Here is a 27646-nt window from a genome sequence, read left to right as displayed (position 1 = left end):
TATTCCCTTGGGGGTCCCACCCTGGGCCTCTGAGCTTAAGAGGCCTATCTGAGCCAGCTGCTCCAGGTCCGCACTTCAGGGACTTGGGGGCAGTGACTGGGGTTGGCTCTTCTGGGTGGCTCTCACAGGATAGGATTCCAGAGTCTCCCAACCCCAAATCTAGCATGTGTCTCTCTGTAAGTGAACAGGGTACTGTGACGAAGGCAGGACACAGAATCTGGCTAGAGCAGACTGTATATGCTCTTTTTTTTTTTTTTTTTTTAAGATTTTATTTATTCATTTGACAGAGAGAGAGAGATCACAAGTAGGCAGGGAGGCAGGCAGAGAGAGAGGAGGAAGCAGGCCCTCCGCGGAGCAGAGAGCCCGATGCGGGGCTCGATCCCAGGACCCCGGGATCATGACCCGAGCCGAAGGCAGAGGCTTTAACCCACTGAGCCACCCAGGCACCCCTGTATATGCTCTTTCATCCTAAAGTCTATACTCGAATTAATCTGGTCAAAAACTAATTTTAGGGGCACGTGGGTAGCTCAGTCGGTTAAGCATCTGCCTTTGGCTCAGGTCACGATCCCAGGACCCTGGGATGGAGCCCTGTGTCAGGCTCCCAGCTCAGCGGGGAGCCTGCTTTTCCCTTTGCCTCTTTCCCCTACTCATGCTCTGTCTTTCAAGTCAGTAAATAAAATCTTTAAAAAAAAAAAATTGATTTTATTAAGTTTGTTTTTTTTTTAAGATTTTATTTATTTATTTGACAGATAGAGATCGCAGGTAGGCAGAGAGAGAGAGAGGAGGAAGCAGGCTCCCTGATTTTATTAAGTTTCTTTATAGTGCTACTGACTCTTGCTAAACCCAGGCTACTAAAACCTGTAAGCCTTTTTTTGCTTTGGCTCATACAGGGCCCACCTCCTGTGTCTTGTGATCTGGACTAAGGCCTGGCATTAAGTAGGTACTCAATAAATATCCATTCCTGTCCTTCCCTTTGTCTTGTTCACAGCGTGGTCTCCTTTTGCTAGTCCCGGCCCACACCCTGGCCATGGGTGCTGTATCGGTGACCTGGTTTGGACAGATGGAACCGGGAGCTTCTGAGCTCCCACACACTCTGTGGATACATGGGCCTCAGCCAAGCCCCTACCTGCCTGGGCTCAAGAAGATGGCTTTCAGCTGGTGCTGGTGGCCCAACCTCCCAGCTGCCAGGGGGCACCAGGACCTTCCCCCAGCTCCTCTCCTGACCCACCAGATGGGAGACACAGAGAGAGGTGGCCCAGCGAGGTCAGACCAGGAAGAGAAGTGGCTGGGAGGGAACTGCGTGGCTGTCTGCCCCTCCAGCTGAAGTCCAAGCCAGCTGCCACTTCAGCCACCTGGGCCCTCAGGAGGAGAAAAATAAACTAGTTCCCGAAGCCGCAAACCTTTCTTTAGAAGGGGGGAGAAAAAAAAATCAACGCCTCGTTGGTCCTTCATCTTATTCTCCAGGACGTCTATCTGAATCCTGCTATATGCCACAGGACAGATTCACATTCCCAAGGCTTTCTTGTCGTCTTTATAAAATCGATAGGTAGAATCAGGGCATCTACCTCCATGATTCAAAAAGACTTTGTGGTTTAAGCACAATCCTTGCAGAGACGCTGAAACTCCGGCAAAAGGGAGTAAATCAATGAACTCAATGTCGGATCAAAGTCAGCCTCGGGGAAGGAGGACGCATCAGCCTCCCCTTCTCCAGGACGGTACGCAACCAGCTCCCCTGGGTGCCCTGTGTTCAAATGTGGTGAACACAGGGCTGCTCACGGACACCTTCCAGGGAGCCCTTAATGCCAGACAAGGAACCAGGAATTGAGGTTCTGAAAAGGCTGTCCATGGTCTTATTAGAGCAGACACTTCCGCAAGTCACCATGGTCACAGGATGTCAGGGAGAACTCAAGCCCTCAGCACATGGAGACCATCTCCCATCTCCCCTGAGGAGCCCAATGAGATGCCCACCCCCAGGAAACAAGGAACATGATCAGACTTAGAAACCAATGTCTAGGGTGCCTGGCTGGCTCAATTGGTGGAGCATGCAACTCCTGATCTCAAAGTCATGAGTTCAAGCCCCACACTGGGTGTGAAGATTACTTAAAAGAAAAAAAAAAGAAAAAAAGAAACAAAAAAGAAACCAACTTTCTCCCACCTGGAGTCAGGGCCGCTGATTAGGGGCAGGAAGAACACCCACTACGGGGAAGACTCCCCTAACTGAGCCTTCCAGTGTCTCTACTAATCCAGAAAAGCACTTCGTAAATGTCCCGGAGTCCAGCCAAGAAGCTTGGGGAATAACTTAACCTCCAGTGGAGCAAAAGTGACTAGCTCATGATTCAGGTTTTCCTTTTTTCCTGAAAATACAAGTCTGGTTCTGAAATCCTACTAGTGTCCAACTGTCCATGCTTACAGTAGTAGCCAAGCTATGCACACCCCTGAAAACCCACAAAGCATGTCGGAGGCAACAGTACCCTTCTCTTCCATCTGAATGTCCCCAAGCCTTGGGCCCCTAGCTCTTCCTTAGGCCAATCATAGGGAAACTGTGTAGCAGCAAATGTCCAGGGGCAGGGGTGCCAGGGGAGCTAAAGGAGTTAAGGGTAAAGTGCCCAGTGCAGAGTCCACTGTCATAGCTGCTACCACCATCGTGCCTTGGAAAGTCCCCAGGGCAGGGACAGCGTTGGAGATCCTGTCCTTTAAGAAGCAGCTAGGGAGGGGCACCTGGGTGGCTCAGTGGGTTAAAGCCTCTGCCTTTGGCTCAGGTCATGATCCCAGAGTCCTGGGATCGAGCCCTGAATCAGGCTCTCTGCTCAGCGGGGAGCATGCTTCCTCCTCTCTCCGCCTGCCTCTCTGCCTACTTTTGATCTCTGTCAAATAAATAAATAAAATCTTAAAAAAAAAAAAAAAAAAGCAGCAGCTAGGGACTCAGTCTGGAGAAGACGTCCCCAGGTTGGCCGGGCTGGCCTTGGTGGAGGGCAGATGGCAGAGAGGGGCTGTGGACTCAGAGGGCAGAAGCAGGGCCTTCAGGGAGGGGGGGGGTCCTTGGGACCAGAGCCCGACCCCAGTAAAAAGACCTCCTTGCCATCATGGCTGACTGGCGCGCCAGCTGCTGGGGGGAGAAGTGCACCCCACAACTAGAGGCTTCAGGAGGCCCCATGACCAGAGGAGCCCACGTGCATTACCTGAGACACGATGACAAGCTTGCCAGTCTCAGCGTCCACAGCCTGCACGACCCCAGACACAGTGCCGTTGCCGACGGCCAGCCCCCGCACCAGCCCCGCACTGTTCACCACGGCAACACTCTCATTACTGATGGAGAAGAGGATATTGGACTGGGGCTGTGGGCCGCCCTCCGAGGTGATCTGCAGCAGGGAGAAGCAGCAGTGCCCAGTCAGCCCCCAGGTCTTCCTTGGAGGCGAGGGTGCCGACACACCCGAGCTCTCCATCTTAGCCTCCTGACGCCCAGGGTGGGGGTGGGGCGCGGGCCTGGAGCTAGGCAGGGGCCACAGGTTGGGTGTGGGCAAGCATGCAGCCTTCGGCTCCTACCTGCATCATGGCCCCGATGATCAGCGTCACCTTCCTGGGTATCAACCTAAATGGGGGAAAGACCTGCATGTGGAAACACAAGAGAGAAGGGGGCTGTTGTGTTCTGAGCACACCTGGCTGGGCAGAATCCACCCTGAACGTATTCAGGGAGAGGGACACGTGGCTCCTGGACATCCCTGCTCTGGGAGAGGGAACTGGGGTGGATCTGGGTCCTGCTGAGCTCAGGAAGAGCCTGAGCTCCCCTCCCCAGGACCTCAGCCTGTCCAGGGCCTGAGGATCTGTGGTACCCAGGGGCAAGTTCTGCTGTTTGCAACCCTGCTTCATTTCGCCAGACCCGAAGCCCCGTGAAAATAAACACATCTTTCTCACATGAAACCTTCTTATAAGGCTCTCACCTCATGGTCCCCTGGCCAGCCATATCAGTGTTACCTGAGATCTATTAGAAATATCCATTCTCCAGCTCACCCCGATCTATGGAATCAGAATGGCAAGGGGATTGTCCCTGAAATTTGTGTTTTAACAAGTCTTCTAGGGGATTTTGATACATGGCAAAGTTCACATTCCGCTGCCTTCAAGGTTTTCCCCCTTGCACAGCATTTCTCCAATTTCTACTGATAAATTGCCCGGGGACAGTTCTCTTCTTCGATGCTCTCAAAATTCTCAGATGAAGGAAGAGGGGTTGGGGGGGGTCCGGGACAAGGATGCCCTTGTCTCTCTGCACCACAGAAGGCCTGACGTCCTCCTCCTGCCTGGCCGCCCGTCCCCCCTGGCTCCACCTAGCAGGAGCGCAGGAGGAACCCGGACGGGAGCACAGAGCCCAGTTGGTCAAGGGGCTGCTTTGTGCATGAGGATTAATCTCCGTTGCGTGGCGCTATTTATAGGCAGAAATGAATCACCAGAAAGGAGCCCTCCCATCCAGAGGCACAGACCACAACTGCCAGCTTCAGAAGCATTTAATATAAAGCCTGCCCACCGCTGCATGGACAGGCCTGTGGAGGATGACGGCTGGAGGGCACGCATCTTGGCACTGCCACTGAGGGAGAAACTTGGACTTGAATTTGGAGCCATGGCTGCCTTGGCCCCTAGGGACTGGGAGGCTCCTGTGAAACACCTAAGGCCACAAGACAGTCCTAAGTCACACATGGAGATGACCCCTGACATCCCCACTTGCTCCGGGAGCTGCCATGACAGGAGCCCACTGCTTCGGAGGGCTAGTTTGGAGCAATGGTCAGGATGAGCTTCTAGATGTGAGCCTAATCGGCCCACAGCTCCTGCCCAGCTACTCCTTTCTGGCACTTAAGGCTTTACAGAGTACTGTGCCCTCCCCGGCCATGTGACAAGTGGATCTCCCCTCTGAGTGACATCCTGCCCCCCACGTCCCCAGAGGGAGACCGGAGTTCCTCAGGCCCCTCCCTGTGGTGCTATCTTCCCGGGGACTGGGCGGGGGGCGGGGGCGCCCTTTGAGTCAGAGGACACGGCAGGGCAGAGATCTTAATATGGTTTTTCCACGGCAGCTTCCTGGATGACCCCTAGAACTCCAAGCCTGTTGTAAAAACGACATGTTTCCCACTCCATGCGTACAGGCAGCGAGGGATGGATGGATCCCACATGGCAGTAGGAGACCTAGTTTTACCTCGATCTGCTGGGAGGCCGAGTTGATTCGCTGTCCAGCTTTATCCATCACCGTCGCGGTGAGACTGGTCTGGCCAATGGCCACGCCATGGACGCGGAACGTGGCCGTGTAGTTGTCAGGGGCTTCGTCGAGGGCCCTGGAACAGAGGGAAGGGCTGGGACTTCTCCCCTCAACCTGCCAGCGCTATCCCTGAGATGGCTTTCTGGGACGCCCGGGAGGACTCACACCAACGTGATGATCTGAGAAGCCGCTCGGAGCTTCAGGTCCATGAAGGCAAAGTATTTGGCCAGGAAAGGCTTCTTGTGAAAGTCTAGCACGCGGACATAGGCCTTGACCGTCTTCCCAATCTCCACCTGCATCGTGGGGACAGAGACTCAGGGTAGCCTTTGAGTGACTAATTCTAGCACTGGTGGCACTCCAAGGCTTTCTGCCAAAGTGTTGCTAACCTCAAACCTACCGGCCAGGCTGAGCTCCAGATAATAAGCCAATCAACAAATGAACATCAATTAAGTGCTTCCTGTATACAGGGGGCTTTGGGGATACTCAGATTCATCAATTACACTCCCCACTCTTAAAGAGCTAAGAAGCTAGTTAGAGTGATAAGATACAGCCAGGATGACGTACAATAGGCGTTCAATAATGGTCACTGACCAAACTGCTCACACCTGGCAGCATATACAGTAAGAACCTTGGCATACAGAGCGTCAGACATATTTAGTGAAGAAACTGAAGTCTGATGAGGAAATAGGACCGCAGAAGGAATATCTGAGGTTACATAAGAGAATATTGGCTTTTTGGGTACTGTAAGCTGCTCAAACATTTTAATTACTAACCATTCTCTCTGGTCAGGAAACTAGGAACCAGACAGTGACCCTCTGTAAGCCCGGCCATAGCTCCTTCAGGTATTTGGAGCAATATAAATTCTCGTTGGCATTCAAGAAAAGCCCAGATCTGTCATGTATTCCTTTCCCAAAAGCACTTAGCAGTGGTGTATTTTACTCATTCGCCACTAAGATTCCCAAGAATCCACAACCTGCACACCAGGGAGAAATTCACCATCAGCAGGGTGTAAGCCTTGCTTAGTGTAGGCTAGTAACCTGCATCAGCTAGAGGACGGGCATTTCCACGTCGGGTCTAAGGAGGAGACTATTTCGGGCAGGACTTACAGCTGAACTTTCCTGACATAAACTGGCGTGGAAGTATAAACTCAGAGGTCCCTCCACATCGTGCACAAGGAGGGACAGAGGCAAGATAGCTCTAGAAGCTCCAAACAACTCAGGAGGTGGGTAGAGGGACCCAGAAACCAGAAAAAAGAGCAAAGGGCATGAGGAAAGTAATTCCTGCAGCCTCACCACTCTCCCCATCTCTGTGAACCAGTAGCGGAGGGCCCTGTCAGGAAGTTGCTACTGACCTTATCCACCACGCGTACGTAGAGCTCCTGAATGTCTGAGACGTACACATCCACCTTTGCTGGGGACGGGAAGGCTAGGCACAGGTCGTGGATCATGATGGTCGACATGCCTGGGAGCAAAGGGTGCACCTGCAAGGTTGGGGAGTGGTGCTCAGTCCGACAGCTGCTTGTGACATCAGCCCATCACCCATGAAACACCACCTCCAGGAGGCCTTCAGGCCAGGGCACAGAAGCAGTGGACAAGGAAAATCCTAACCCGGCTACTGTCCTGCCTACTCCTCGTTTTGAGCCCCCACTGCCAGCCAGGCGAAGGGCCTGAAATGTAACATGAGAGAACCAGGGTGGATCTCGAAGAATATTTACTTCAACTTGGTAAGATTTACGATTTAAGATTTACAAAAATGGAAGCTGCTCAAAGCAGAGCAGTCAGAGGCCATGGACACACACAAGGGCACCAACCCAGGGTTTCGCATCTCCAGTGCACGCCACCTGCCTCTGCAGCTTCGGTAATAGAAGACTGTGCCATACGTGACATAGCTCCTTTCTGAACAAAACCCTCACTTGGGGGTCCTCATCTGACCCCACAGAATCTCAGAACCTGTAAACAGACCACAGAGGCCACCAGTCTCAAATATTCGCTCTGTGAGTCTCATTCATCCCGACATTCATGTCTGCCTTGGCTGTGTTTGAAGTAGGGACCTCGTGAACATTCTAAGTGGAGGGACACACCTGAGTGACTGTGTTCCAGTCTTCACTGCAAAGACCCTCCCCCCCCATTTTAAACCTCCCTCTTTCCCTATCTGCTTCACGGATCCCACCTTCGGAAGCATCTCTCCCCAGACAAACTGCACCATAATCACTACGTCATGCTGCCCACGTGCCCACAGTGGTATGTCGTATTGCTTAGGCATGTATCTCAACTGGGTGGTCTGGGGGCTAGGCAGGTGGGGGGTAAGCCACGCAGCTGGTGGCTGGGTCGAGGGTGGCTTCCCATCCCTGCCTGGCCCGGGCTTTGCTGGCTGCAGTTTACACTGGTAGAGTCATTTGGCAGGAGGTGGGAAGGGGAGCGGTTTACAGGGATTCAGTGTTTGGAAAGCTACAATGCCAGTAATAAGAACCTGTGGGGGGAAGAAAAGCAGGTTTCTGAACCAAAGGAGACAGCCAGACGTGGTCACATCATATCCAGGGTAAAACCCTTTGAAGGTGGCCCAGAAAGTGAGTCCAAATCCTTCATATGTCCTAGAAGAAACTGGCATGAAGCTGGCCCTTGCCCGGGGCTCTAATGTCACTGCAAAACCTGCTCCCTCACCACCGTCAGGCTCCAGCCACTGTTCTGCTCTGGTTCTCAAAGCCAGCTAGGGCCTGCCTGCCTCAGGGATGCACAGCCCATCTTAACAACCTGGGGCTTTTTTCCCTGCACCCCATCTTCACCGGCTGGCTCCTCCTCATCCTTCAGGCTTCTGCTCAAGCATCCTTCCTAGGAAAGTCTTCCCCAATTAGACAGCTAAGGCTTCTTTGCTACTGCTGCTCACTTTTCCTGGTACAGCTTTATTGCTTATAATTAGGCTGTGACAGAGACCATGGTCTAGTGTCCATCCTCCCCCAGGCTGTCTTCTCACCAGCCTCTCTCAGGGCTGGGCTTAGCGTCTGGCACAGGCTCAGTCCCCAATAAATATGTATTGATCAGACCAAGACCCAGGGTCACAGCTCTAGGTTACTGTAGTGATGGCAAAGAAACCTGGTATTCTAGTCTGTTTGCTTAGCTTTAATATTAGCTTTGTGAAGAACTACAAATTCTAGGGGGGGAAAAAAAAGTCTGCAAACCCATGTACCCTCATCTCTTTGGGAAGTATTGATTGCGGTCCAACTCCTTCAATGCACATATGGGGGAAACTGAGGCCCACACAGTGTGGGAACTGAGCCTTGAAGGGGCAGCACTGAGAAGGAAACCCAGGTGCCTGAGCTCCCAGTTCAGGGCTCCTTCTACCATACTCTGCCAGAGCATGCCCGCAGCAACCAAAATGGAACCATGGGCAAGGGAGGAGAGCAGGCCAGGGAAAGGCTAGGACTGAGACGGAGGCCTGAGCCCACAGTGAGCTGGGGGCATGGAGGATTAGCAAGCTTGGCCACGCTGGAACCTCCGGCAGTATCATTGAGCTCAAGGGCACACCAGCCCGGAGGAGGCGTGCCCAAGTTCTTCTGCACGATGACTTAAAGTCGATTAACAAAGATCCCAGAGTGGAAATCACGGTCGTATCCTGGAGTGATGCCTCGGCAATTTGAGCCACCGCCACCTGAGTCTGGTACGAAATACGGGCCGAGGAGCGGGGTCTGGGAAGCACCAGGCCTTCCCTTTGGCCAGGGATGATTCACCCGGCTTATTCCTTTTCCCTTAACGTGAACACATTTAAAAATTCCAGAGAGAAACCAGAGCTATCTTTGAAAACCTAATTCAAGGCTCCAATCTAATCCTCCTGCGGAACTCGGTGCTGTCAGGGGCCAGTGTGTCCTTCACAGCGCTGAGAAATTACATGTTGCACTGGCGGCAGATGGACCCTCACAGGTAAAAGCACGGAGGGCTTTTTCTAGCTCTCCCCCTCCCCCTTCAAAAGGACCATTTTGCACATTTTAAACAACGACAAAAAGGCGAGCAGAAATCAATTCATCTTCCACTTGATTTCCCAGAGGCTGGACGTCTGGCTGCCTTCCAGATGACGGATGCGGAGGGCAGCATCAAGCTGTCCCCCCACAACACACAGCCACTCCCCTGGCCCCTGCTGAGCAAGGCGTCAAGGGCAAGCTCCGCTGGGCTGCCTGTGAGACAGGCCCCTCTTGGGGAAGGGAGGGTGTCTGCCAGGCCTCTTCTGGCCGAGGGGACCCGCGTCACTACTAACTCTGGACTGTGCCTGTCTGCCTCTCCAGGCGTTTTGGGTTCACCTGCTTCTTGACTGACATCTGGGGGCATTGCGTATGGAGGGGAGGAGGAGGGGACACTCCAGGCCCAGAGCGAATTCTCATCTCTAGGTGTTGAAGGTGCCACCTGAGAACTTCAGTGCATATTGAGCCGAGAGGAGAGTCCTGTCATCTCTGCGGAGACGATGAATGCATTACTGCTCATTGAGACCCTGCTAGTGGAGCCAGAGGCAGCTCCGCTTGTAAGCGGCTGATGCTGTGGATGTCTCCGCGTCCCCGCCCAGCCCCGGAGACACCGCCTGCACCGGCTCAGCTCCTTGCTTCCCTGGGCCCCCACATGCTTCAGGCTTATCCTCTGATGGGTGGTGTTTATAGAAGAGGAAGGACCCTACAAATATGTCCAAACATCCCAGGAGCCACCAGCTCCCATTTCCTACTAGAGAGTGCTTGTCAATGGCATGGAGTAGGGGGTAGTGGTCAGGGCATGTCCTTGAGACCTGTAAGTGGTGACCACAAACACAGGAAAGTCACAGGCAGGGGGAAGAGCCCTGGCTTGGATGTTGGATGAAAATCCATCCAGGACTGGGACAGGTACCTCTGTCCTCAGGTCATTCTCAGGGGAAAAGCAGGACACACACCTGAGTTCAAAGCCCACGGCTGCTACCTGCTACCCATCCCCTCTTGCTTCCGGAAACACTCCTTGAATATACAAGGTCGCCATGCTTGGCTAGGCCTCACAGGACTGAGGATACGGAGACAAACAATGTGGCTCATGATTTGTTCCCCACCAACTCCCAGCACCTGGACCATCACCAATCTTTGCAGAATGAACGATTACTTTAAAGGTATGAAGTGCATGGCGCACAGTAGGTCATGCGCCCCCATCCCTGCCTCCCCTTCTAGTTACGTGGGTTCTGCGTAGAGGACTTGATTTGAAATGAAAAGAATGGGTGAGAAAAAAGGAACCGTAAGTTTCAGTCAGGTAAGCACTCCTAGGGACATGCCAGCCAGAAATGAACTTAAAGGCCACTCGCAGGGAGTTTTGGGGGGGGGGGAGGATGTAAGAATTCAGCACAGCCATGCACGGCCCTCCATTGTGTGGCCAGAAGAGCCTTCACAATGGCCCTGGTGTGTGAGCGTGACAGCTCCCTTCCAGAGATGCTCAGAAGGCGAAGCACACCCGGGAGCCATTCTTGCATCCTGAATGTGTAACAATAGGAAAGAAAGAAACATCTTCTGTGAGCTAATTGAAGAACTGCTGTGGGCTTTCTCGTCTCTGTGATTAAGGAAAATGAGAATGTTGCTAATTAGCAGCTGGAAAATGCCAAAGAAAATGTGTAAACGTCCTTCAGAAACAACTGTCACTGACTGTCAACGCTCCATGAAAAACCCCTCCGGCAGGTTACAGAAGAGGCAGAGGGAACCGGAGCCCAAGCTCTACCTCGAGGTGCAAGGGTCTTTGCCTAGGCCTGAGCTGACAGGAAGCAGAGACCCCAAGGGTCAAGGTGCCCCCCAGAACACCTCGTGGGGCCCGCCGCATGGGACACTGTGGTGCTTTCCACAGTGCTAGGCTCGTCCTGGGGGTCGTGCCTGCCCTGGGTGCTCTGTCCCACTCCACGGGAACCATGGCAGGATGAGACACATGAGCAAGGGCTCACCCACGACCAAGAGAGAACTGCTGGGGCTCTCCTAGGACCCTCTTAGAATGGGAACATCATTACTTGTCTTGACTGGAGAAGCCTAGCTTCTGCTGCTGAAAGGGACGGCATGGGGGTAAACCTAGTATTGTGGGACTATATAGGCACTCGCGGTCTCCTGGGGAAACTTGGCTCTGATGTTGAAATCAATCCCATCTCGAGTCTTCCAGACAAGTGTCCCACCTCCTGTTTGGCTGCCTCCAGAGATGGGGGACTCACTACCTATAGGGGCAGCCCAGTCGAACACGGGCTCTTAGAAGCTCTTGTTCTTGGAGGAGAGTTCTCTCTCTGGCTGCAGGTCTACACTCTGGGCTTATTCAAAAGATAAGAGGCAAGGTAAATGTGACTAAAGGGGTCTTCAAATTTTGTTGGCACTGTACCCATTTTTTCTGAACTCGAGGCTTCCCTCTTCTTGATAACAGGGACTTTTTTTAAAAGATATTATTCATTTATGTGTGTGAGAGAGAGCATGAGAGAGACAGCACCAGTGGCAGAGAGGGGCAGAGGGAGAAGCAGACTCTCCACGGAGCAGGGAGCCTGACACAGGGCTCGATCCTGGAACCCTGGGATTGTGGCCCAAGTCATAAAGCAGACACTTAACTGACTGAGCCACCGAGGTGCCCTGCTGATAACGAGGGAGTTCTTTTTTAATCTCCTGAAGTAAAGCAAAGCAAGGCATATCTCAAGTGGTCAGAATTATTTACGACTTGAGCTTTTCCTTTTAGTATGAAGGATGTGACAGTAAACGCTCATTTACATGGCAGGAGGGATGGCCAGGGAACTATCCATTCTTTTATAAAGGGAACAAAAATACTCTGGGGACAGTTTCCTCTGATCTCAGACTTCTAGCAACCCTCCTGCTGCCTCTAACAACACACATTTGTTCCCAGGTGGTGAGAGACAATGTTTTCTTGCTCTGATTTACAGCGACACACCTAAGGGGTTCTGTCGGCTGAGACTCTGCCTCTGAGAAAACAGGAGTATTATGACATGCTTCCTCACCAAGGGATGGAACCAAAAGCCTCTCCACAGCCAGGTAGAGACCAAGGTCAATCGCTGGAAGGATGTACATGTGAAAACAGAACAAACACCCAGAAAGCAAAAAAACCTGAATTGTCCTAAAAAGGGCATTCTGTCCTATAAAGACCCAAGCTATGGACTCAAAAAGAAACAGTGTGAATAGACCTATAACATATAAAGAGATGGAATTAGTAATCAAAAACCTGCCCCAGAAGAAAAGATCATGTCCCGATGGCTTCACTGGTTAATTCTATCCAATATTTAAGAGCACTTCATACCAATGCCGCACAAACTCTACCAAAACTAAGAAGCAGGCCTCATTCTGTGAGGCCGATGTTACCTGGATACCCACACCGGCTGAAGACATCACGGGACAGAAAAGCACAGACCAGTACCTCTTAGGGCTGTGAGTGTAAACTCAACAAAATATTAACAAACAGAGTCTTGTTACATGTAAAAAGAATTACGTATCATGATCAAGTAGCATTTGTCCCAGAAATGCAAGGTTGGTTTAATGTCTGAAAGGCAATTAATGCAACACATCATATCAACAAGATAAAAAACAAAAACCACATCAGTATTTCAAGAGACATAGAAAAACCATTTGACAAAATCCAATGCTCTTTTGTCTCTGTGTGAGAACAGGGAGGACACAGCTAGAGTGTACAGGGGTTTCTTTCTGAGGGGATGAAAACGCTCCAGAACTGTCCATGGTCCTGACTGCACGTGTCTACGAGTGACTATACACCACCGACTGACCTTAACACTTGAAATAGACAAGGTGTATGGTATGCGAATTATACCATGATAAAGCTGGTATTAAAAATAATAAAAGAGGGGGTGGCTGGGGGCCACAGTTGGTTGAGCATCTGTCTTTGGCTCAGATCTTGATCTTGGGGTCCTGGGATCAAGCCCCACATAGGGCTCCCTGCTAGGTGGGAGTTTGCTTCTTCCTCCCCGCACCCCCCCCCACCACTTATGCTCTGTCTCTCTCTCTCTCTCTCTCAAATAAATAAAATCTTTAAAAACAACAACAAAAAACAAAAATGAAAGGTGGGGTGGGGGACATCTGGGTGGCTCAGCTGGTGAAGCATCTGACTCTTGGTTTTGGCCCAGGTCAGGAGATGATCATGGGATCAAACCCGTGTCGGGCTCTAAGTTCAGCATGGAGTCTGCCACTCCATGCTGGAGAGTCTCTCCCTCACCTTCTGCCCCTCACCCAGCACTTGCATGCATGTGCTCTCTCTCTCTAAAATAATGAAATAAATAAAACCTTTCGAAAAATAAAAAAATTTAAAAAATAAAAATTAAACAAAAGCCACCTGGAGGCACTTGGTGGCTGTCCCTCAGAAACGGTCTCTGCTTTCTACTTTGCCATGGTCCCCACCGCTCCCTGCTACTGACACTGAAAGTAAACATCAGGGGTCATGTGGCACAGCACCTCCAGGTATGTTCCCCATCCTGGGAAACCCTGCTCATGACTTTCATGTCCTTTACACCTGTCCCACTCCAGAGGCAAATAACTGTGACTCCCTGTGTCAAGATAGTCAGTGAGTGCAAACAGAGAAATGGATTTCGGAGCAGTCTAAGGGCCATGGCAGAGCTGCAGTTTAATGGTACTACTTGGGTGTCATGTCTTTGTTCATGGCTGCCTGCATTTATGGTTCAATACATTCCATAGTACGTTTGTTGTGGAGAAAGTTCTGTTTGCATGATTGCAAAATAACTCCTTACACACATATGCAGACATTTAGAACTTTGGTGTTTGTTTGCTTTTACTCTTTGCTATAACTGTAGTGCTGTTTTTAAAAAACAAAAAGATCTGAACAATTGAAATCCTCTACAAAGAGAGAATAGCTAAGTACAAACAACTACATAAAAGCAGCCTTGCGGCGCCTGGGTGGCACAGTTGGTTGGGCGTCTGACTCTTGGTTTCGGCTCAGGTCGTGATCTCAGGGTCATGGGATCCAGTCCTGCATCAGGCTCTAAGCACAGCACAGAGTCGAGTCTGCTTGGGATTCTCTTTCCCTCTCCCTCTGCCCCTTCCCTCAGCACTCTCTCTATCTCTCTAAAATGCATAAACAAACCTTTAAAAAATATATTTTAAAAAAAGTCAGCCAGCCTACATAGCAACATGGTGGGGAAAAACTAAGGGTGCAACTCCTGACAAAAGCAAAATCCTAAACCCTTCCACATCGCGGGCACAGCTGAGTCGGTATTTGCCAGAACAGGGAGTGGGTCAAGAAAGACATAGGGAAAAACAGAAAAAGCTGACACACCTTTCAAAAGCAGCCTTCCTTATCACTGTTACACTGCTGCTTATATATCATGTTTTAATTAAAAGACTGACAGGAAACCGCTAGTTCACTAATAGCGTGGGCAGTTTATAGACATGGAACGGAAGGTAGCTCACAAATGATGAGAGTTTCACAAACAATGAACTACAGACTCAAAAGGCCTCACCAATTGCATCTGGTGCGATTAAGCGCCTACTTTGGAAGTAACCACTCTGTTAAACCCGAGGCCACCCGAAGGAGGAATTGCAAGAAGCGTGGGGACAGGACCCACACTCACCGTGGCCACGCCCCTGGCCTCCTGGTAGACCACCTTGATGACGTCCGTGGTGCTGGTGTTGAGGAAGAAGTAGCCCGAGCCTTCTCTGATGTGCAACTCCGCCTGCAAGGAGGGGTCAGCCTGGGTGTCAGAGGCGAGCTCCCACCCACCCCCACCGCATGGGCCACACCCAGGTGTCACAGTAACAGGGAAAGGACTCTGTACCTGCACGCTGGGGTGGTTGTAGATGGTCACCTCCTCTGGGCTCACCCTCACGTCCTCCACCAGGATGAGTTCTATGGAGGCTGACACAGGCACGAGAGGGTCGTACTGGAGAAGCAAAACAGGGCCATCAGGTCCAAGGCAATGGGCCATCCTAGGGCCAGCCCGCGGGCTTCCCCACTAAAAGAGCAGCTCTAGAAACCCTGGGTCCTGGAGTTACCCCAGGGCACTCAGTATGTTGGGGACACAAGCCCCAGGAAAACCATCATGTTCCAACCCAGCCAAGAGGCCACATCCCTTTGACATCCGATAATTCTACCCAGGCCTGCACCCCACCCCACCTTCCAGGCCCCATGAAATGGGCAATTCATACCCTCCCCTCACCAAGAAAGTGAGGACACATAGCAAATGACCAGCTGTGGAGCCATGTGCAAGAGGCCAGGGCTTGGGTAAACAGCAAAGGGGCTGAGTGGAGGGGGTGTCGTCATAGTGGGTTCACAAGGGAAGCAGTACTGCCCCTCACTCCCTCGGGTGGTGCACATTTCCAAGTATGTGATTCGGCCACATGGCCTTTCAGGGAGACTACTGGACCTGACCCAGCTCAGACCCACCCGTGTCCTCATGCTCAAGCTCTTTCCCTGTGCACAGCACTGTGCTAGCCCTAGGGGTCCAACAAGTGCCCTTGGCAATGATGTGAATTGAATCTAAGGTCAAGATTAAAAGGGAAAGCAAATGAATGGCCTGTGTCAGAGCTTAGGGTGGGTTGCGAAGGCAGTGAAGGGCAGGTTGGAGGTGGAGGGGGTGGGGGGGACTCGCAGGTGAGCAGACGCCAAGGAAGTGAAGGTTAAGGGCAGTTATCACTAGAGAAAAGCCCACAGGCCAAAGAGCCTAAGTGCTGAGGCCCAGAAGGGGGAGGCCCGTGAGGCTGCCCACAGCCAAGGGACACACTGTGCGGGTGGGGAACAGATGACCCAAAACTTGAGCCGCCAGGGGCATACAGGTGTGCTCCTTGAGGGCCACCTCCCCCCAGGCCAGCCTCAGTGCTGCTCCCGCTGGGGTTCCACCCCCTCAAATGCTTCCCTTGCTCCCCACTACCTAGAAGGAAACTTCAAGCTCCTTATCCTGGCACTTAGGGTCTCCTAGAACCCAGTCCCACCTCCTCCTTCCAGCCACCACCTGCTGCCTTCACCCTATATAAAACCCAAGTCGACTGCTGCCCCTCTCTCACCATGGGGTGGGGATCATCCAGGTAAGACCACTCTGGGGGAGCCCTTCTCATGCCCCCACAAATGACCTCCCTTGCTGTCCACAAGCTGTGCCTCTACAGGTGAGCCATGAGATGCTGGGGTGGGGAAAGAAGATTCGACAAGCCTTGACCCAAGTGTATGTGGATGATGGCAACTGTGTATGTGTGTGTGGGGGGCGTCTACACCACGCTGGGGGTGGGGGCAGCTACTCAGTGCCCAGGCTCAGTGACCACTCTGCAGACAGGCTGACAGTATGGCTGGGACTAATGAACAGGAGGCCACTAGCTGGGGAGGAGTGAAGGGAAGGAGGGGGATGGTGTTCCCGGCAGCGGGGACTCTGGGTATAAAGTCATGGAGGCCCAAGGCCCTGAGGCACATCCAGGTGGGGTGTGAGGTCAGGGCCTTGCAGGAGAAGAGGCAGGACAGATGAGCTCGAGGGCTCCCAAAGCTGTATGCAGGGGCCAAGAGGGGCCGGGGCCAGACTGCCTTTAATTTGGAACCCCCCCCCAGCTGCCTGAGTACCAGGCATGGGGGGATAGGGGTGTTGGAGGCAGGATGCCAGCAGGAAGGCACCCCAGTTCATGCGAGCCCATGGCATTCGATTTGGGTGTGGGTTAGTGAATGGAGCGAGCTCAGGGGGCTCCGGACGCTCGGACAGTGGGCAGGATGTGAGCAGGAACAGTGGGGAGGGGTTGGGGGAAGCACTCCCTGCCCGGGGCCCGGGAGGATACCGGCTGCTTCACTCTGGCCGTGCTGAGGTGGGACTGCTGGTAGCCGGTGGCGGTGGCGGAGATGGCCGTGGTCCCCGATGCCTCATGAACCGAGATGGCCTGCAAGCCTGAGTCCAAGGAGAGGAGAACAGATGCTGGGTGTTTGGCCCCTTGCTGCCAGGGAAACAGCCCCTCCCTCCTTCTTACAGTTTAAGTCTCTGGTCCTAAAAATACATGACTGAGTTGGTTTAAACTATATGCACCGTATGAGTTACCAGGCCCGTGGAGCCAAGTTTGGCGCGGCTTCGGGGAGCAGCGCTGGCCGTGACTACTAGCCACTACTGGTCTGTGAAGGCGCGTGGCTTGGAGCAGCGCGGGCCTGGGAGGCTGGCTGATCTGGACCAGCTGAGATGTGAGACTCCCCTGCCCTGAGCCTCAGTTTGTCTGCCCATCCCTGAAAAAGTGATCCAGTGGGGTCCATAGTTGCCGCCAGCCCTCCTTCAGCATCCCTCCCGTCCATCTGGGGTCTCACTACACTCTGTCCTCCTGGCCTGGGTCAGCAGACTACCCCTGCCCCCCAACCCGGGCTCACCGTGCAACTTCTTCTGGCCGCTCCCATCGTCCCGGGCCACTAGCTGCATGGGCAGCTCCAGCCTGATGCTGGCCAGCAGGGGCCTGGTTGACTCCCACTGGATGTTCAGAGAGCTGAAGTTGTCGAATCTGCGGCCTTGCTGGTCATAGGCGGCCAGGTCCAGCACGGGGTTGCGGTGACTGGAGACCGGAACCTGCAAGGGGCAGAAATCTTGCATCCCGGCCGTGCCCAGAACAGGGCACATTTGCCATTGATTGCACGGGGCACCCTAGACCTGGCTGGCTGCCTTCGGGGCTCCCTGAGGCCTGGGTAGGGGGAGGGGGCAAGTCACTAACTACGCTGCCCCGCCATCAAGATGCCTCATAGCTCTGTCCAACCTGGCCTCTCACTCCAGCCCATGGTCCCCCTTGACAGGGGAAACATTTGTTCCCCCAAGGGTGATCCTGGCAATGTCTGAAAGCCTTTCTGATGATCACAACGGGGGAACAGGGGATGCAACGGGTATGTAAAGGGTAGGGGTCAGGGATGCGGCCTAACACCCCACAAAGAACAGGAACACCCTAAAGAAGTAAGGATCTGGTTCAAAATGTTGGGAATGCCAAGGTCAGGAGACCCCACCCTAGATCCCACACCCTCCCACCACCACCTTCGCCAGGCTGCTCTACTTCCTCTTTGGCCTTACTTTCCCAAATCCTTGCCACCTCCTCTCTGCCCCATGCATGCACAGCCCAGCCCCTCCAGGATGACCGCCCCCAAGGGTTTAACAAGAACACCAGTTACAACATTCGAAATGTCCCAGTCATTCAGCTTGCAAAGCTCCTTTCAGAGCCAGGTTCTCACTTGATCCTTAAATATCCCAGTGATATGGGAGCTACCATCCCCATATTAAGGGTGAGGAAGCAGAGTCCCAGGGAAGAAAAGGAACAAATCAAAGGCGACTCGGCAAATGAGTAGTACGCTGTCAGGGTTCAGTTCCAAACCCTGAATTACAACCACTGTACCATTACCTCTGGCTCCCTAAGCAAATCAACCCCTTGGAACCCATGCTAAGTCAGCCTCATTTCTCCCAGAGGCTGGTTCATCCCCTTTGCTCCCTGCCCGGATGGCAAGGGGGTAGGCGGGGCAGGAAGCAAAGCAGGGACCCTAAGCACATAGACATCCGGATTCTACTGCCTGGACTAGAACCTCGGCCTCTCACCACCCAGGCAAGCTGCCCACCTCCCAGAGCCTTAGTTTCTCCATCTGTAAAGTGGGCATCACAGGAGAACACACCTCCCAGGACCCCGTTTTAAAAAAGGGTCATACGAGATCCTTTTCAAGAGCCCGGCTCACTGAAACAAATGAGCAAGTCTGGAAATGGGCAGTCATGCGCGGTAGTCACCAGTGTCTCCAGCAGCCACGGGTCCAGAGACCAGGGCTCAACTTCTCTGGCCCCTGCAGTTAGGAGGGACCAGGTCACTTGCTTTGACCGGTGAAAGGCAGAAAGTGACTTAAAACACCTCCAGGGCAAAGCGACCTGCCAGACTCTCCTTCTCTCTGGCCACATTCCACCTGGTGGGTGTCCCACCGACTGTGTCTCGGAAGGAAGAGAGCAGTGACACAAAGCCGGGTCCCCCACCACTGTGATACATGAGCGGTGCAAGGAAGAAATGAACTGCTGTGGGAAGGCCCTGGGATCTGGGGGTACTTGTTCCTGCAGCCTAGCCTCGCCTGTCCGGACTGAGACCGTCCCCGAACTCCCGACTGGTGCCAGGAAGGCTCCTCTCCGGGTCCTTCTAGCTTTCTCTCCCCTAGATGATACCGAGCCAAAGCATACAGCAAATTTCAAACACGGGTCAGCACAAACCCCAGGGATGCAAAGGATCTTGTAACCAGTCTGGATTCAACCCAGGAGCTGCTGACTCTAGGCAGGGATGAGAAGTAGCATTTTCTCTTTCCTGTAGAAGCAACCTGGGTGAAAAACTAATGCCTCCCCCCTCCCCGCCACCATGCTTCCAGGGAAGGACATTAACATCCTGTGCCAAGCACACTTGGATCCTTCCAACGGGCATTTGGGACAACATTATCCCCATTTTAACAAACGGGAAGGCTGAGACTCAGAGACATCCAGCAACTTGCCCAAGGTCACAAAGGTTTTGGGGTGGAACTCTGCTGGTCTGATTTTAAAGCCCAAAGGCGTCCCCTGTGAGTGTGCGGCCTGCCCTGTGTGGCCTCTCCCCGGAGTACCGGTCGGGCGAGGGCTCCACACATGCCCCTGGTCATCAGTCATCCTGGCACGCAACAGGGCTCAGCCACAGTGAGCTGAGTGCAGGATGACCAGAGCCAAGGACTGGGGTCAGGCCGGAGTCTGGTTCCACTTTGTCACTCTGACTGTTCAGCTGCGTTCCAGTGTCTGGCCTTGCCCATAATTTACTCTGCAAACACATCCTGGGTGGCCTTTGGCTTTGGAGAGGTATAAAATTAAATTGATATTGCACCCGGGAATGCATGGCACGGATATATCTTTCTCAAGGTCCCCTAGTGAGATCAGAAATCGCAGGGGCCGTGCCTGTGCAGCTCACAGCTCCGCAACACCAGGACTGATGGATGGCCCAGTGATCCTGTCTCTGAGGTCCATTATTTCCTGACGAGTGAGATCTACAACACGCACAAGCCCATTCAGAGCAATGCTCCGCAGCCTGACTGTCATCCTTCCGTCAAGAGAGATAGCCCCGCACTGACCCCGAGGTCACAGCCAACAGACGGCCAGACACAGCTCACTTGGCAGGTGCCCAGCGTGTGAAGACAAGGAAGATGCCCATCGATCTGCCTGGCCTGTTTTTTTTCTTTGAAAATGAGAAGGTTTGGCCTGCCTGGGCTTGAAGGGGCTGGAGCTGAGGGGGGGGCAGGCTGTCCTGCAAAGGGGTGCCTGCTCTCCAGGTTTGCATCCCTGCCTCATACCTCTAGCCCCTTTCCTTCAGCAGCAACCCCCCTGGCTTCTCTGGGCATTTGACCCTGCAAGAGTCAGGGCAGAGGGGCGCCTGGGTGGCTCAGTCGGCTAAGCATCTGCCTTCAGCTCAGGTCATGACCCCAGGGTCCTGGGATCGAGCCCCGCAACGGGCTCCCTACTCAGTGGGAGACTGCTTCTCCCTGGGCCACTCCCCCGATTATGCACTCATTCTCTCTCTCCTCTCTGTCAAAATAAATGATAAAATCTTAAAAGGGGGGGCAGAAGACACAGGGACATGGGCGTGGGATGCTCATTCCTGTGTTCATTTGTCCATCACATTACTGACCTCCTACCCTAAGTAGTGCTCTCTTCTAGAGACTCACAAAGAAGGAAATAAACATGTAAATTCTATGGTACTGGATGATGGTAAGAGCTTGGGGGCAGGGGGAGAAGAGAGCCAAAATATAAAATGTTGAGGGAAGGGTAAAACTTTGGGTAAGTTCTAAAGGCTGAGGACATCCTTCCTAGGAGTAGCATTTGAATAAAGAAGTGAAGGAGGCAGGGAGGGAGGCCTGGGAACACAGGAGAAGCCAAGCCAGAGGGAACAGCAAGTTGGGGATGCACATAGGGCGTGTTCTGGGGTGCCCGTGGCATGACAGGGTCTCCCAGTACAGGGGGAGCAGGTGGGAGGGACATTAACAGGGGCCTGGACTCAGGGACTGGCGGTCACAGAAGGGGACTGGCTTTTGCTCTGGGGGAATGGGAAGCTGCTGGCCAGGTCTAAGCAGAGAATAAGGTAAGAAGGGTAACATTTACTGCTTTGAACACCTTCGGTCCACCCACGGTTGTTCCCTACAACCCTAGGAGACCACTGTCACCAGGATCCTTCAAGGAGGGATCCAGCCCCAGCTGTCAGTCCCTACTGATGTCAGCTGCTGGCTGACTCCTGGCCTCACACCCAGGGGACCAACAGGTCAGGTTTTCCAGAAGAGTCCAGACTTTGCCTGACTATATTCTTCAGGGAAAATGTGCTAAATAAATACATGAAAATGATTTAAGATGTGAAGCTTTCAGGACATTCATCTCAAAAGCCCCTCAAATCAGGGAGAAGAATTAAGTCCTGGATGCACAGATTTTCAGCTTGGAAACAACAGCCACCTGGTCCCTGCCACCGACACCCAGGCCTGGGTTAGGGGTGAATGTGGCTTCAAGGTGACAAGCCCCCAGAGCCTCACCTGTCGAGAGGAAACACAGGGTGGTACCCCTTGGCCAGCAGTGGGGGAGGCAGGATGTGCTGAGGCTGGGCACAAAGAACCCTCCCTTTGTGCTGAATGCTGTTGAGGCAGTGACCCTTAAAGGGACCAGTGTCGGGGGCAACAGAGGGGGTCCCATGGCCGAGAACCTCAGAGCTGAGCAATCCAGAAAGCCTGAGAGAAGGCAGATGCCCACCAGGACAGCAGGAAGACAAGTCACCCAAGCTTTCAGGGAATGTGTGGGCTGAGAGGCAGAGTTACATGCCAGACAGGCAGAGCTGTTCCTGAGTCCTAGACACTGGAGTCAGTAACCCCCCACGGAGCTTCAAAGAAATGTGACTTTGACCAGACACAAAGCTGTTCTCCTCCTTCCCCACAGGGAAGCCAAACCCCAAATCTCCTCCCCCGCTGGAATAGGCTACCCATGTAAACAGCTTCAGGAAGCTTCAGAAAGCTTCCATTATGTGCACAAAGGCTAGGCACTGAGTCCTCTCCAGGCAAACAGCAAAGAGGTAAGAGGGTCCTATCCCTAGAGGTGGCTCCAGGAGACACAGGGCCCCTCAGAAGCTACCAAGGGAGAGGGCAGCTGGACACACCTTGGGGCTGATCGTAAGGCCGGGGCTGGGAGGAAAGAACCAGCTGCAGGGGCCATAGAGAAGGCACCGAAAACGTGGGAGTGGGCAGATCTAGGTTCTTCCTCTGGGACCCTGCCCACCTCCGGGCCTCGTGGGCAAAGCCATGAATGGGATCCAACAAGCCTGGCTGCCCAGATGGTCCTGGCAATGGGCAATGAAGCACACAGGTGAGAGTTCCTGGCACAGACAACCGTTCTGATTACCGTGTAGGCAGCAGGGACACAGAGACCCTAGGCTAGTCTCAGGGCCTTTGCACTGCCATTCTAACTGCCTGGGACACCCTTAACTCACCTCTTCTGGCCTGGCATCTCCTGACCACGGGGCCTGACGTGGTAGGTATCCTCCTGACAGAGGCCTTTCGTGGCCCCATCTGAAGTGGCCTCCACTGGTAGGGATCCTACCCTGCCTCCCTCACTCCACAGCAATCCCCACCTTTCGTCCTTCTCGTCTGCTATCCATGGGCCTCCTGGTCTCCTGTCCCTCTAGGTGCCTCAACTGTCCTGAGTACTCTGTATTCTCGAACCCAGGACTCTGCACCCGGCACACAGAAGGTGCTGGATGAATACATGTTGAAGGAAAGAAGGAAAAGCTGCTGGCTGGGTCTCTGCCTGAGAAGGGACTGGGGGCTGGGGGTGGCCAGGAGGTTGTTGGTGACCCTGAGCCTGAACAGGAGGGCTCCAGAGTCCTCTGCATCTGTCACTCTGGCCTCTGGGTGTCCTGGGGTGGAGGGCTAGACTGGCCACAAGCCCAGGGGGACCAGACCTGTAGGGTTCATCTTCCATCCCTGCCTGTCAGAGCAATCCCCAAAGATTTTCTTCCCCTCCCATGTGTACGTTTGAAACACAGCCTCCCTACGTTCCCCTCACCCGTGGAGAAAGGTGCAGCAGTGTCCCCTCTGACCACACACACACTGGCCGCCCACAGACCAAAGGCCCACCTCAAAGCCCCCAAGTCACAGAAAATGATGAGATTTTACCAGCTGCCAAGTGCCGCACAGAGAGAGGGGGAGCCTAGCCTGGGACCAGAGGCGCCCTACCTCCACCTGGCATTGTCAAGAGCAACTGGGACTCTAGGTGAGCCCCTCACCTCTCTGGGTCTTCAACCCCCAACCCTCTGATATGTAAAAGCCGGCCAGGAGCAGGCCCCAAGCAGGGGCCACTGAGCACGGAGGCGAGGGCGCAGCATGGACCTGCTACCCTCCCCGAGCACTGCTCACTTACCACCTGCTTGTTCTGCTGCAGCAGCGGACACGACAGGTCAAGCTGTGGGCTGGCATAGACGGGGGTCAGGGTGAGCCTGGAGGGCGGGGCGCAGACGAACTTCACCACAGCGGGCTCCAGCGCGGGGAAGGGGTTGGTGACGCTGGGCTTGTTCCCCACCGAGAGGGCGATGACCTTGGCAGAACAGAGGAGCAGTCAGAGTCTGCGTGCCTGCTCCACTGTGAGCCTGGCCTCAAGAGCCAGCTCCCTAGGACTCAGGCTGCTGCCCTGTAGAATGGGCAGATAAGACCTGCACCACCAGCATACAAAGGGCCAGGGACGTATGTGTGGGAGAGGGCTCTCTCAGTGTGCAAGAGGCCTTTGGACAGAGTCTCTAGGGCCCTCTACAAATGCTGGCCTAACCACTGCTTGCTCTGTGACCCAGGGAGGAAGGGGAGCAGTGAGGCCTCCCAGCTTGCCGGGACCCTCCAAAGACCCCAGAGTTGTAGGGGCAAATTCCCAGGCCTGTGGGTTTTCAAATGAGGGGCCCACACTGTCTTAGAAGATCCATTACAATGGGGTACAGGTGTTGGGAGGGCGTGTGCTGACGGACAGTGACCTGCACGGCAGACGGACTGGACAATAGGCTGTGGGGGGCCCGGCCTGTGAGGCTGTGTGAGGGGGGCTTCAGCCTGCATGCTGTCCTTCTCTTGGAGAGAAGTTCACTTGGCTGCTGCACAAGCCACAATCAGAGAGGCAACAAAAGAGGGAAGCTGAAGTCTAGTTTAGCCTGGGAACTCAGAAGTCCAGCCCAGGCCTGAGTTTTGCAAGCACCCCAGCGAAGGACCCACGCCAAGGGAGCACCTTCGGCTCCTCAAATGACACGATACTGTCGTAGGGCCCAGTGGTCCCATCCTAGAGCCCCTCACCCTTCCGGACCACAAGGCAGGACAAAGGGTGGTTTCCATGCTGACCTGCAGGCCCCGCGCCTCCACCGTAATGCCCCCAAGGAAGTGAGAGGCACAGGGCACGGAGTGGGAGAATCCTGGAGGGGCCTCTGCTCAGAGGCCCAAGTCCTACAGCCCAGCAGGGACATGGATGAGGATGCCAAGCCACGGAGGAGAAACTTCTCTCATTTCCTTCTGGACTAAGTTTATTCTCTTATTTATTTTTCTTAATTTTTAAAAAAATTTTCTTATTAATTAAAAAAAAATTACAAAACAAAGCCAGTGGGAATCAGGGCCTTTCACTGTGCATCTTTTCCATCCACACCAAGGCTGTCTGGGTTTGGGCAAGCTTTGTAAGTGTAACTCGGGTGATGTGAGCGCGTGTGTTCTAACAGCAACTGACATCCTTTGCACTACTGCACGTGCAAGGGCATTCTCCATTTCCCTAACATTCTCCACTTCCCTAAAGACATGGTCTCTCTCCTATCTCTCTTGATCCCCGCTGGCCTCCCACCTTGATTTTCCAGCTCTGGGGTACCCTGTGAATGGTGGGCTATGTCCTTACTATCAGCAAAATGAGCACTGGGCCCTGAGCCTCTGGAGTGGCAGGCACAGGGGGCCCCAATGGGTGAGCTGCCGCTCTCTCTAGCCCACACCAGCCCCACGAGACCTCAGACCACCGACATGTTGGGTTCAGTCTTTCAGTCTCCAAATTTCTCTGGTTTTCAGCATTGCGATAAAAATTGAGGGATTTTTCAGAAAAAAATATTGGGATTCCTTGCTTATCCTGAAACACTGAAAAGAGCTGCCAAACCTGGGCTAAAGTCTTGCTCATGTACGCTATCTGCCTGACCCTGGCTGTTTCTGACTGTGACCCCCCAGGTTTTGTCCCATCCCCCAGTTTGGTGGCAGGAATGATGAAGCCCAGGGAGAGAAGTCACCCAGTAGTGGAAAGGGAGCCAGAACTAGCTAGCTCTAGCAAAGCTGTCCTGTATTGGCAGGGTCCCCAAATGGGTACCCCGGTCAACCTGCCTATCCCATTGATCCTCAGTTTGCCTGTCTGGGAAATGGCACTGTAGGCACACAGCAGGGTACTCAGGGAAGGGGATTTTCCACCCCTCCTTCTGGACAAGATGGGTCTAGGGATGGCTGCACTCTCACCTGTTCTCCCAAGGCCTGGCAGGTCACAAGGATCCAGTGTTGCTGGTAATTCCGGGAGGTAGAGGGTCCAAAGAGCGCCAGGCTGATGCTGTCTGTGTCCTCGGAGGTGATGTTCCGGAAGAACTTGGAAGGCTCGAGGACCCAGGGTTTGGGACCTCCTTCAAAGAGCATCTCCTTTGAGGAGCCAAGGGTCACCAAGGCAACAGAGGAGGGATCCACAGCCTGTTGGGGCATGAGGGGAAGGAAAGTCAGCATTCATGTGCACGGGAGGCCTTGCCCTGCCACTGACTTGATCCCGCAGAGGTCAGACAAATTGCAACCCCTCCGTGGAACTCGGTCTGCTCATTGACAGCACCACTATGGTTTGTCGTCAAGATCTAAAAGCATATGAGTGTTCTAAGAACTGTGTGTCCATTCTGATACAATGCCTGGGGGGCGGGGTGGGAGGTAAACTGATTTGCCTCTTCTATAAAATCATGGGTAAAACCCTTAACCATGAGATTAGCAAAAATCTAGGAGTTTGAGCACATGCCCTGCTGGTGAATTGGTAGAGAAACGTGCACCCTTTAGGAAAAACTTACTTTTTTCTTGAGGTATAATTGGCATGGAACATTGTATTAGTTTCAGGGGTATAGCGTAACTATTTGATATTTGCATGCACAGCTGACCCTTGAACAATGCAGGGATTCGAGCTCTTGACCCACCAGGCAGTCGAAAGTCCATGTGTAACTTCCCTAAAGGGAAGTGAAAGCAAGACTTGCAAGGATCCTCCTAAGACAGGTTTAACTTTGGAACCACATAAACAACTTACATATGCGTTAAAATTAAAGAAAAAAACCATCACCCGAAATCAAACCCTAAAATCGAGAAGAAAGGGAAACAGACCAGTCTGAAGAATTGGTCACTGCAATGCTGCAGTGACAAAGCCCGCACCAGTCCCCTACCCTACTCTTGGCCTCGAGGATCCCTTGACCTCTCATGATCCCCAACATTTTCAGAACAAGCGTTGCAAATACCTGTTACCCTGAAAGCCTTGCAACAGCTGGCCAGACGGGGGAAGGGGGACTGGTTCTGAAGGTGGAATCACCATCAGGCAAAAAAGGATGCCAGGACTGATTAGCAATGTCTGCTGTGGACATGGGTACACACAGGTGTAACGTATGCTGTAGACTGCCATCCACGTGGGCGGGGCCCCTTCTAGCTCAGAATGGCCAGCATGCTGGCAGCGAGGAGGCCACTGTTAACACACTTCGAGCGTATCTTTGGTTTACTGCCTAGACCATCCAGAGTTACATTCGGGTCCGGCTTCCCCAAGCTCTACTCTCCCGGAATCCATAAAGCCCTGAGTGTTCGTGCCGCTCTGGGCAGAACATCCGATCTCAGACCCTCTGCAGGTAGAGACCAGAATGTATTGCTGGGTTGTCATGAAGACTGGACAGTCAGTGTAGACTCCAGTCCAGTCTACACTGACCCACTCACCAGGGCCCCTAATCCTCCACCCAGGTCCTTCCACGCCCACACCCCCTATGGTGGCTAGATTCTCATCCCCCAACTGCCAAGAGCTTCAAGTCCTCACAGGTACAGACTGATGGCTGCTCGGCTGTCACCTGGAGCCGTGTCCCAGCAAGCGGCCATCTTCCTCCATATGGAGGGGGAGTCTGACCTGAGTGACAGGTTTAAGACCCACACACCCTCCAGGATGGAGGCAGGAGGGCAAGGTGACATGACCTGCTGAGGCCTCTTGGGCACAGGTTCTCTGGGCTGGGTACTTACATTAAACCCTTAGCAAAGAAAGCGCATCACTTGTCAATGAGAGTTCTGTCCTTTGAACTTTTTTGTTTGTTTTTTTGCAATATGGACACTTTCCTGAATTTGTTATTGGGTATCACTTCTCCAGGCCTCCCTCCATGCACATGTGCGTACACACACATGTGCAATTTCAAAAAACCTGGGGCGCCCCCAGCCACAGACTCTACCTTGC

General features: G+C 53.3%; 1 protein-coding gene across 1 annotated transcript in view; it reads right to left on the bottom strand.

The window, feature by feature from the left end:
- Positions 1-27646, bottom strand: part of LOC111159061 (nucleoporin 210) — a 104508-nt gene that overhangs the window by 23927 nt on the left and 52935 nt on the right. The window contains exons 15-25 of the mRNA XM_022521440.1: positions 25666-25887; positions 23579-23752; positions 17542-17734; positions 16971-17077; positions 14996-15100; positions 14792-14893; positions 6588-6716; positions 5402-5529; positions 5177-5312; positions 3544-3606; positions 3180-3359 (exon numbers count right to left, since the gene is read on the bottom strand). Coding sequence (XP_022377148.1) covers positions 3180-3359; positions 3544-3606; positions 5177-5312; positions 5402-5529; positions 6588-6716; positions 14792-14893; positions 14996-15100; positions 16971-17077; positions 17542-17734; positions 23579-23752; positions 25666-25887 — 1539 coding nt within the window. The remainder of the gene's footprint in view (positions 1-3179; positions 3360-3543; positions 3607-5176; positions 5313-5401; positions 5530-6587; positions 6717-14791; positions 14894-14995; positions 15101-16970; positions 17078-17541; positions 17735-23578; positions 23753-25665; positions 25888-27646) is intronic.

Source organism: Enhydra lutris, unplaced genomic scaffold, assembly GCF_002288905.1.
Source record: "Enhydra lutris kenyoni isolate GAN:26980312 unplaced genomic scaffold, ASM228890v2 scaffoldscaffold66, whole genome shotgun sequence".
Taxonomy (NCBI): domain Eukaryota; kingdom Metazoa; phylum Chordata; class Mammalia; order Carnivora; family Mustelidae; genus Enhydra; species Enhydra lutris.
This window is presented reverse-complemented; position numbering and strand designations above follow the sequence as displayed.